Source organism: Scardinius erythrophthalmus (genome assembly GCF_964197995.2).
Source record: "Scardinius erythrophthalmus genome assembly, chromosome: 17".
Lineage (NCBI taxonomy): Eukaryota > Metazoa > Chordata > Actinopteri > Cypriniformes > Leuciscidae > Scardinius > Scardinius erythrophthalmus.
In genome coordinates this window covers 3,945,435-3,956,556 of record NC_138237.1, presented here as the reverse complement: position 1 = coordinate 3,956,556, position 11,122 = coordinate 3,945,435, and the positions used below count along the sequence as shown (strand labels likewise).

At 43.9% G+C, this 11,122-nt stretch overlaps 1 protein-coding gene across 3 annotated transcripts; it reads right to left on the bottom strand.

Annotated features, from left to right (window-relative positions):
- Positions 1-292: 292 nt before the first annotated feature.
- Positions 293-4,334, bottom strand: LOC308705789 (vitelline membrane outer layer protein 1-like). 3 transcript variants are annotated; one of them, XM_081390987.1, is made up of 6 exons: positions 4,015-4,334; positions 3,063-3,193; positions 2,767-2,880; positions 1,353-1,537; positions 1,242-1,281; positions 997-1,068 (listed from the first exon to the last, which is right to left on the bottom strand). In XM_081390987.1, exons 1-4 carry the CDS (start codon positions 4,279-4,281, stop codon positions 1,354-1,356), a joined length of 696 nt encoding a protein of 231 aa, XP_081247113.1. In that variant the 5' UTR covers positions 4,282-4,334; the 3' UTR covers positions 997-1,068; positions 1,242-1,281; position 1,353. The 3 variants fall into 3 exon arrangements, with proteins under 3 accessions (XP_081247111.1, XP_081247112.1, XP_081247113.1); XM_081390985.1 differs by having other exon boundaries at positions 293-1,281; positions 4,015-4,240; XM_081390986.1 differs by lacking the exon at positions 1,242-1,281 and having other exon boundaries at positions 991-1,068; positions 4,015-4,240.
- Between the last annotated feature and the right edge of the window lie 6,788 nt (positions 4,335-11,122).

The window sequence follows — 11,122 nt, the reverse complement described above, 5'->3', positions numbered from 1 at the left end:
TAACGTAAGTTTCAAGTTTACAAAATCCTTCAAGGCCTCGAAGGTGCAAGTTGGATGCCTCATGTTCTTGAACTCCACAGTAAACTCAACCAAGATGGCTGATGTCCTTTTAAGGTTCTAGGAGCAGAACACTGTGAGTAGGAGTTGGTTACAATGATAAGGAGAAAAGGCTCTAACTACAGCAGTCTTTGTTTTATTAACGAAAAGATACTCAAAAACAGGACAACTAACTTAAAACGTGAAGTAGAACTGACACTGAACTAAAAAAAAACAAAAAAAAAACAGAACAAACCAATCAAAGAAATGTGAAAAACCATGTGATAACTTAATCAACCAACTGAAACACAGAGAAACGAGAGAAAACTGCACAGAACTGAAACATAATACAACACCCATCCAAACATAACAAAAACTTATAGTTACTTCTAGTTACTAGTTTACTTCTAGTTATGAATGTCCTACTCAACCAAAAATGCAACTTAACCAAATATAATAAGTATTAAAATGAGGTTTGAATTTGTTTTGCATCAAATAATTTTCAGAATTTGCAATGTGCAATTTTAGCCAAATAAACACATTTATATATATATATATAGGGATGATTATGCCTTTAGAAAGGCAAAAAGTTTAGGGTGACAGGGTTGACAATATTACACTTTAATTTAATGTAGCCTAGTGTTCGGTCACACTAAATGCGTCTCTAGCACGCATTGTGTTTATCGTGCAATTTATACACTAAAACGAGTTTTTACGTGCATATGATACGCATGGGTAGCTTTAATAGTGGTGTGGGTAGACGTTTGGGTAGGATTAGTATTGTGGGGTGCGTGTGTATTGAGATTAGGCTGGTCATTCTCAGGGAATGCATGAACGGATAAGACAATTACTTTGAATGCAATATAAGTCACTTTAGACCATCTGCCACATGCACTAATGTAATGAACGATCTGATGTAAAGTGTTGTGCAAAAGAATGTGAAACTACAAGGTTCTGTTTAGAAAGTCTTTATTGCTGATATTTGGCAACCGTTTCAGCAGAAGTTCAGGAGTCTTCAGAAGAATCACTAACCTACAAGAAAGAATAAAATAATTTCAACTCTAATAATAGACGGGATGTAAATGTCATGATCATCCGGTTAGGCTTTATTTTGTGATAATGACTGTGCATTATCCCTTACAAAGCTGTTGTATGACATGGTTCATGTTAGTTTATCACAGTATGATGATCAATAATTACAATACATTTGATCTTCTTGCTGTTCTTGTTGTCATCCTCTTACACCTGAAAGAATAAACACACTGATCTGCAGTCACTATTAGTAAGATCTGAGTTTTTGATTGTGATCACATCACCTTAATCACAGCAGAACATGCGCACGTCATTGAGAGCGGTGTCGTCTCCTTTGATTCCCTGTGGCTCTTCTATCCGTGTCCCGATGCCGCAGATTCCTGTTCCTTTACATTTTGGACTCCAGTTTCCCCAATCGCCCCAGTCTGTGCCGTCACCTTGAAGGATAGAACCTCCACTGCAGTTGAATCTGAAATAAATGTGACAGTATTATGTTAAAGTGCCCATATGCTTTTTCGGATATGACCTTTCATGCAATGTGTAATAGAGCTGTTTGTGAATGTAAAAGTCTCAAAGTGCAGATAAATGGAGTTTTTGTCTCCCAAAAGAAAGAAGCGATTCTGAACTGCCTGAAATTCAAATCTCACTTCCTGCTGAACATATGTAGGTTTGTTACGAATTTGCATAATGCCAGTCTCTGGTCCTGATTGGCTGAACAGCGTCTCTTTGCCCCGCCCTCAAACACTGTAGTGTATCTGAGGCTGGAAGAGTTTGGTTCGTGTTGTTCGTGTGGAGAAGACGCTGTTTTCTGCTGACAAAGCAAATCCACTTTGATGAGATTGATACGGTAAAACCCACGGCATTGTTACTGTTCGTATCACTGTGATCAAGAGCTGAGAGTCAGATATGATAATGAGCTTTTGGTTTCTAACCAATCACAGCACACTGGGCCGTCTGACCAATCAGAGCAGAGCGGCTCTCAGAGAGGCGGGGTTTAGAGAGACTGAATCTACGAACGAAGCGTTTCAGACACTGTGAGAAAAGAGCTTTTAAAGTAAAGGAAATTAAAGTGTGTTTCTATTTTCAATGGAAAGAAGCTAAAGCCTACTCAAAAAGTCACTAAATGTTGCGCCAACTGTCTGCAGTTTACATCTGTTTTCTTTCCTAATCCGTGCTCACATATTGTAATTTTAATATAATACATATAGCTGAATGTCCAATAAAGCTATTCTCATTTACATATTTTCTGTCAGACAGCGGAACGAGTGTGATTTAGTGACTGACTACATGTAAACACCAGCAATCCAAAAAGTCGCTAGATTTATCGCTAAAAATAAGTCGCTATAGGGGTATGAAAAGTCGCTAATCCTGTGACAAACTCGCTAAATTGGCAACACACATTTTTGACCTTGGATGCACTTAAACCGAGACTCTAGAACACAATTTTAAACCTTTAAAATAGCATAATAGGGGCACTTTAAACGTGAAGTTTGACTTTTTTTGGGAGTTTTTTTTTTTCGGCACAGAATAAATATATGAACTAGCGGAAGTATTGATTTACTGTTTATAGAACTTGTGTAAAAGAGATATAACACTTAATAGTTGTGTTGCTGCTCTGAATATCATTCATATGCTTGATGAGGGAAAACTGAGACCCTGAATGGCAAATTCAGAATGATTGTTCTGTTACACACTCACCTGATGTTGTTTGCGGCCGTGTCATCTTTAATTTCTTGGTTAGATTGGACTCTCAGCTGGAAAGCTGTCAAGAATCCCGAAGGACACCATTTGATATCAGTCCACTTACCCCAGCTGAAGAAAAAACACAATTTATGGCTTTTTTGAAGGTTTATTGAAGACAATGAAGATTAAATCCACAGTTCATTTATCTAGCTTATGAAAAAACTGCTCTTTAATGTAAGAATTCTTTATAAACCCAAAGTAAACATGCTGTTACTAGTTTTACTTCATTGCATAGAGTCCGAGCTCATTACCTTCCTACGTCAGACTGAACGAAGATTTCCTTATTTAAGTTTGATAAGTCTTTGATCCGACTGACACAGTAAAGACGAATCCCGTTGAGTGCTGTGTTATCCCCCCAAAAAAATAAAACAGGTTCTTCCACCTAAAAAACAAGAAAAAACAGCAACAACATTAAGACAATCCTCTATTTGATAATGTTCATGGCAGGTGGAGATTAACTAACACACACATACACACACAACCTCCAGGCCAATCACAGTATTTGTTTATAAAATATAAATTATAGGAAATCCAGAAGCCTCTCAATATATTTAAATAAGGAGCTATTTGCGGTTACACGTGTTTTAATTTTTTAACACCTCCAGATGATACTATTCTCACTTCAAAACAATGGATTTCAAAGGCCTTCACTCTATTTTAATCTGAAATATTGCAATTATTAAAAAAAGATAATGGGAAAGAAAGTACATTAACTTTAGTGGAAAAAAAAATAGCTCATACAATGTTTATAAATATTGCACAGTATCATAAAATCCCCTAAAAAAATTGAAATAAAAATCAAAAAATATTATTGAACAAAAATAAATTACATTGATTTTTCTGGAGGAAAAAAAATACATTTTAAAGCTTCGTCACTTTTGACAGCGAAGGAGCCAAGTTTGACCCCAAAATGAAGAGGCTCAGAGGGTTAAAGTCTACATAAAACCTCTGACATGTGAAGGAAAAAAGTTGACAGGACTTGCTTTTACACTTCAGGAATTGATTGAATCATGATAAATCTTGATATTTTCTAACCCAGATACTTTTTCTTGTTTAAAGCTCAAACTCACTTCAAGTCATTTTGCTTCTTCTCCAGTAAATGTATCTTGATTTAAAACTGTTTAGATATTTGTACTGGAAAACAAGACAAAAATACTGAGTTAGAAAATCAAAACTACTTTCATGATTCAATGGTCAACTTACCATCAGACTAAATCCCGTGGCGTATGTTCCAGTTGGACAAAATTCCCTTTGACCCCACGAACCCCACTTCAATCCATTGGACACAGTCAGCAACGATATAAAAGTTCTTTCAATGCTCTCCTCAGAAGGTTTTCCAGCGGACTGAACGCTCACATGCAGCCCAATAATGGCTAGCAGTGAAAACACCATGGAAATGAAGGGATGCATTGCATTGCATTGCCAAATAATGATTAAATTAATTCTGTTTGGTTTCCAAACCAAAAACATACCCCGGTTACCCTAAGCCTTCTTTGGTTGGTCAGTAGAACATGCCTGCTTCTTTTTTGAGCCAATCAGAACATTACATTTATATCTATTAAATTCAGCCAATCAGCAGCCAGGAACACTGAGTCCATGTCAATGCCTGTAAATAAACAAACAAAAATACAAACATCTGTTTGTTTAACTGAGAAAGTGTTTTATTCAGTAAAATGTCTATCAAATGCTGGTTGATTTTGTCATTTTATTTCCTGTTGTAAATATCAAGGATTGTAAAGCAGCAGGAAAAGATCAGCTAAAAATGATCATTCTGTCATCATTTACTCACTCTCATGTCGTTCCAAACCTGTATGACTTTCTTTATTTCAAGCAGAATTTAAGTGTCATGTGATTTCACACATAATTTGCATGAAGAAATGAAAACATAAAAATCAGTGTTTATCCATATTGTTCTAGTCGGTGAAACTAAATGATTGTGCAAGTCACGTAAACACACTTTAGACAAACACTGATCAGGTCGAATTGCCAGTAAAAGCATGTGCCCTTTTAAAAAGTTTATTTATACTTTTTATCTTTCATGAGGTTTTAGATACTGGGAAGCAGAAAGCACACATTTAAGCAAATATGATCCATGAAGCGTCGGTGTGTGTAGGAAAATAACAAACTTTGATTTCTGATTCAGAACTGCTTCTTGATTCTGGCACCGTTTGTGAGAGTCGCTGCAGGAGTGAGTTTACAATCTTCTCAAATATTAAAATAAGGTTTGAATTTGTTTTGCATCAAATCATTTTCTGAATATGCATTGTGCCATTTTAGCTATAAACACATATATGTATATATTAGGGCTGTCAAAGTTAGCGCGTTAATAACGCGTTAACGCAAAATCATATTAACGGCACTAATTTTTTTAACGGGCGATTAACGCAGCGCATATTTTCTGTTTGACCCATGGCCCAACCCCTAGTTGGAGAAATGGAGATACACAGTGTTGGCAACTTAGCGACATTGCAGACCTCTTTAGCAATTTTTTTCCCTTCAACAAAGCGCCCAAACCTTATTTAGTTTCTGAGAATCGTCTCCGGTTACTTATTGTAACCTTGTTCCCTGAGAAAGCGGAACGAGATGCTGCGCTGCTCAGCGCATTGGGAACATATTTTATCGTGACCAGCTGTGAATAGTGTGTATAACACGTCGATGGAATTGACCCAGAGGTAATATAGCCTCGGTCGGTGACGTCATCGGCGCGCCCCCGCGACACGAGGCTATAAGTAGATGAGCCACAGGTGCATCGTCAGGATATCTTGTCTGAAGAGCAGTCCCGGGACATCTTCAGCACGGCAAAGTAGCGCAGCATCTCGTTCCGCTTTCTCAGGGAACAAGGTTACAATAAGTAATCGGAGACGTTCCCTTTCGAAAGCTACAATCGATGCTGCGCTGCTCAGCGCATTGGGAACGAGAATACCCACGCCGCCGTGCTTGAACATGTCTGGACTCCCACGGTTGTGCAGGTGTGTTTCACAAGAACGTAAGAAGGCCTAGACATTAGCTTGCGATGTCGACTCAAGGACATGAGAGCCCGGAGTGGCATGAACATCCAAACTATAAAATCTTATGAATGTGTGCGGAGAGGACCAACCTGCCGCATCACAAACCTGTTGCAAAGGGGCCCCCCTTGCCAAAGCACTAGAAGAGGCGACCCCCCTGGTGGAGTGAGCCCTAAGGCCTATAGGCGAAGCTTGGCCGCGCGCCTCATAAGCAAGAGCGATAGCATCCCTGACCCAATGAGACATAGTCTGCTTGGTAGCAGCTCCTCCTCTGTTGCTGCCCCCATAACAGACGAACAGTTGCTCCGACTTACGCCACTGGCTAGTGCGGTGGACGTAAGCCTGAAGAGCACGGACTGGACACAGCCTGTGAGATCTTTCCTGCTCCGGCGTTGTGAACGGCGGGGAGCAGAAAGCCTCAAGAGTGACAGGATGTACAGCCGAAAATGGAACCTTAGGCAGGTAATCAGGATGTGGATGCAAAATCACTTTCACCAAACCTGGGGCAAAGTCTAAGCAGGATGGAGAGATAGAAAGAGCCTGCATATCCCCAATTCTTTTCAAGGAAGTTATTGCCATCAGAAAAACCATTTTTAGAGTCAGAAGTTTATCAGACGCTGATTCTATTGGTTCAAAGGGGGTGTCAACCAGACCCTCAAGAACTATAGCTAAGTCCCATGAAGGGATCTTGGTTCTTACTGGAGGCCTCAGTCGCCTGGCTCCCCGAAGGAAGCGTGAGAGCAGAGGGTGTCTCCCAAGTGGCGCCCCGTCAACTAAGGCGTGGCAAGCCGAAAGAGCGGCGACGTAAACCTTAAGAGTGGCAGGACATGTGCCTGTAGATAATTTCTCTTGCATGAAGTCCAGCACTGAAGCAATCTGGCAGTTAACTGGATCTACATTGTGTTCAACGCACCACCTTTCAAAAACACCCCATTTAATAGCATAACTTCTTCTAGTAGAGGAAGCCCTAGCACTCAGAATGGTCTCAATAACATCCGATGAAAGCCCAGTGTCTCTTAATTGGTTCCCATCAGGGGCCAAACATAAAGATTCCACAGGTCGGGCCTGGGATGGAATATCGTGCCCTCCGCCTGAGACAGAAGGTCCCTCCTCTCCGGAATCGCCCACGGCGAGCCGTCGAGGAGAGCTATTATCTCCGAGAACCACACTCTGTTCGGCCAACGTGGCGCTATCAGCAAGAGGCAAGACCCTTGTTGGCGAACTCTGGCTAACACTCCCGGGAGCAGAGAAACTGGAGGAAACGCATACAGGCGCATTTTGGGGCATGTGTGCGCCATCGCATCCAGACCCAGGGGGGCTGGGTGACTCAGAGAGAAGTAGAGGGGACATTGCGCTGTCTGTTGTGAGGCGAAGAGGTCCACCTCCGCTTCGTAAAATTTGGTCCAAATCTGTTTCACTACTTCTGGGTGGAGCTTCCACTCCCCCGTCGGTAGTGTCTGTCTGGACAATAGATCTGCTCCCACATTCAAATGCCCTGGGATGTATACTGCCCTGAGTGACAGGAACTTGCCCTGGGCCCAGAGAAAAATCTGCCTCGCTATTCTGTTCAGGTTGCGTGAGCGCAGACCTCCCTGGTGATTTATATACGAGACTGCTGCTGTGTTGTCCACCCGCACTAGGACATGACAGCCCCTCAATTGATGGAGAAAATATTTCAGAGCCAGAAATATGGCCATCAGCTCGAGGCAATTGATGTGCCAATCGAGCTGATGACCTTCCCATTCCCCTTGAGCTGGACGGCCATCCAAGACCGCACCCCAGCCTGTCAGGGAGGCATCTGTCGTTAGCAGTTTGCGACGACACGGCGCCCCTAAAGTGGGACCCAAGGCGAGAAACCGGGGTCTGAGCCACAGAGATAGTGTACGAAGCCCGCGGCGCGTCACTTTTATTAGCCTTTGAGGATTGGCTCTTGGATGAAAACCTCTGGCTTTTAGCCACAACTGAAACGGTCTCATGTGCAACAGCCCCAGAGGAATCACCGTGGAGGCTGATGCCATGAGACCTAACATTCTTTGATACTGTCGAACAGTACGATCTTGGCCTAGCTTGACTTTGGTCATGGTCTGCCGAATGGTCTCGATTCGAGCGGGAGACATTTGTGCCCGCATCGTAACCGAATCCCAAACGATCCCGAGATAATTCGTTCTCTGAGCAGGAGAAAGAACACTTTTCTTGGTGTTGAGTTTCAGCCCTAGAGAAACTAGATGAGCTAACACGATGTCTCTGTGTTGGAGCGCCATCTCTCGTGATTGTGCTAGTATTAACCAATCGTCTATGTAATTCAAAATGCGAATGCCCTGGAGTCGTAATGGAGCCAGTGCTGCATCCATGCATTTTGTGTATGTGCGGGGTGACAGAGCTAGACCGAATGGAAGAACCCGAAATTGGTACGCTTCGCCCCCAAAAGCGAACCTCAGGAATTTCCTGTGTTGTGGCAATATTTCTATGTGAAAATATGCGTCCTTCAGATCGATCGTGACGAACCAATCGTGATGTTGTATTTGCGACACGACCGTCTTGACAGTTAACATCTTGAACTTGAGTGCTTTGACTGTGCGGTTTAAGCCTCGAAGATCTAAGATTGGACGCAACCCCCCATCCTTTTTGGGTACCAGGAAGTATCTGCTGTAATAACCTGACTCCCTCTCTGGAAGAGGAACACGTTCTATGGCCTCTTTGCTCAGAAGTGTTTGCAGCTCTTGCGACAGTACATGCATCTGCTCCGGTTTCACGGTGGTGAAAATCACGCCGTTGAAACGCGGAGGACGACGAATAAATTGGATTCTGTATCCTAACTGTACTGTGCTTAATACCCACGCAGAAACGCCCGGCAGAAGTTCCCACGCTGCCAGACTTTCTGAGAGTGGTATTAATTTTAATACTTCCTTTTGAGGGGATATTAGATGTTCCGTGTCCGGAATGACAGCCGGAAACAACGGAACATCTAATATTTCGCTGGAAACCGCTGCCCCCCGAAGCACGAGAGGTGGCGGGGATGGAGAGGTTTTGTGAGGGTAGCGGGAAGGGACGAATAGATTTTGAACGCGCCCCATCCCGCGGGGGACTACCCCCACTAGATTGGGCGCCAGACCATCAGGACTTCCTCTTTCTATTGAAGATAGTCCTGAGGTCTGGCTTGGGAGGTTGCTGAGCCTGGCGAGTCTGCCTCCAGTCTCTCTGAGGGGGAGCGCGACTCGCCACGCTCTGCTTTTTTTACCTCCCTGACTTTTGAAGGACCGGGGCGGGGTTGGGTGGCAGACGGCCCCTCCCCTTGAGTGCGGCGAGGAAGAAACTGCACAAACGCTTCCTCGTGTTTCTTGACTTCCTTAAAGCGTGTGACAACGGTGTTAACTGCGTCACCAAACGGCCCAGATGGAGATACGGGAGAGTCAATAAGAAACAGACGATCTTTTTCCTTAATCCCTGTCAGATTAAGCCACAGATGCCTCTCCGTGCTGACTAAAGCAGACATAGAACGGCCGATGGCACGGGCCGTCTGCTTGGTCGCACGGAGAGACAGATCTGTGGCACGACGAAGCTCCGTGAACGCTTCCTCGTCGATCGTACTGCCCACACTCAAATACTTCAACAGGTCAGCCTGGTACGCCTGTAACACTGCCATAGTGTGCAGCGCAGCACCAGCCTGACCTGCAGCTTGATAAGCTTTCCCCACTAATGATGATGTTATACGACAGGGTTTAGTGGGGAGGGTAGGTTTCTTTATCGAAGATGCCGATTCGGGTGAGAGATAGCCCGCGAGCGTCTCTTCAACCCGAGGCATCTCCGTATACCCTCGCGCTTTCGCACCCACGATAGTCGAAAAAGTCGACGTCGAGGGCACAAAAACGCGAGAAGTATATGGTTTACTCCATGACTTAGACAGCTCGTCATGGAGGTCCTCGAAAAAGGGGAGAGACTGATGTAATGTTCTCTCCCCCCTGCCACCGGACAGAAACCTATCCTCAAGCTTACTGGGTTTGGGGGTCTCTTGGTCGCGTGGCCAGTCAAGCTGTAACCTGGCCACCGCGCGAGTCACCACCTCTAGCAATTCCTCGACAGATCTTTTTTCACGGGAGGAATGCTCAGAGGCTGGCTGCTCGTTATGATCTGACGAACCAAGAGATATATCATCCCCCTCGTGAACCGAAGAAGCACCGGAGCGCGCTTCGAGATCACGGGAAGGGATGTTAGGATCTGGTGACGCAGCAAGCGAAAGGGACGGACCCGTCTCTTGCTCGTCATGCAGATCCATACGAGAGCCCCACGTTGGTAATGCGGGTGCGGACTGGAAATAGTTCAGACGGGAGCGGAGCATCTTAACTGTGAGCTGATCACAATGCTCGCACCCGCCCTTCTCTATCGCCAGTACCGCGTGCTCTTCCCCCAAACAAACAAAGCAATAATCGTGTGTATCCAGCTCAGACATGGGGCGGGAGCATGGAGGAACACAGCGCTTATTGCTTTGTTGACTCATTTCACTTCTTTTTTTACTTTTTAAACTCTATGATGTAGCGAGAGAGAAAAAGATTTTTTAAATGAGAGAGAGAGATGAAAATTCTGCACACTGCCTGTAGTAAACTAACTCCTAGCAACAGATCTGTATCAGAACGAAGGTAGAGAGAGTTTCAACGCACACACTGCACAGTAATGGTCTGAAGACAAAAGACCTGACGATGCACCTGTGGCTCATCTACTTATAGCCTCGTGTCGCGGGGGCGCGCCGATGACGTCACCGACCGAGGCTATATTACCTCCGGGTCAATTCCATCGACGTGTTATACACACTATTCACAGCTGGTCACGATAAAATATGTTCCCAATGCGCTGAGCAGCGCAGCATCGATTGTAGCTTTCGAAAGGGAACTACCGGTACCGCCGGTACTGCTCTCTCAGCACGCGCGCGCGCCTCTCTCTCTCTCACTCTCTCTCTGCGTCTCGCGCGGAGGAGCAGCGCTTTAATTCAGTTAAACACAGATATTATGTTGCTTCTCTAATTTTACAAATATAGCCGAAATCAGAGCACGGATATTGTCTTTAGCTTATGTGTATTTGATTTCACCAGACGACGGCTCGATTATCAGAATTTTTGTGCAGATTAATGTCTTGGAAGGGAGAGCTGGTTATGTTTATTGGGTCGCGTTTCAGTCACCATTTCAAATTCATTCCGTTGTTTGAAAACAGAAACAGTAAAATATAGCCTACCAATGAAAACAGTTTTATTGAGAATTTAGCTTCATCAAAATGGGCACAGAGAGAGACAAACTACAATGTAATAATAAATGCTA

Bases quoted from the DNA above. Each gene is read 5' to 3' on its own strand.
- LOC308705789 (XM_081390987.1), bottom strand. From the start codon at position 4,281: ATGTTTTTGGTTTGGAAACCAAACAGAATTAATTTAATCATTATTTGG. The intron at 3,194-4,014 runs GTAAGTTGACCA...CTTGTTTTTTAG, and splicing joins CCACGGGATTTAGTCTGATG to GTGGAAGAACCTGTTTTATT. The intron at 2,881-3,062 runs GTAATGAGCTCG...TTTTTTCTTCAG, and splicing joins GTTCAGTCTGACGTAGGAAG to CTGGGGTAAGTGGACTGATA.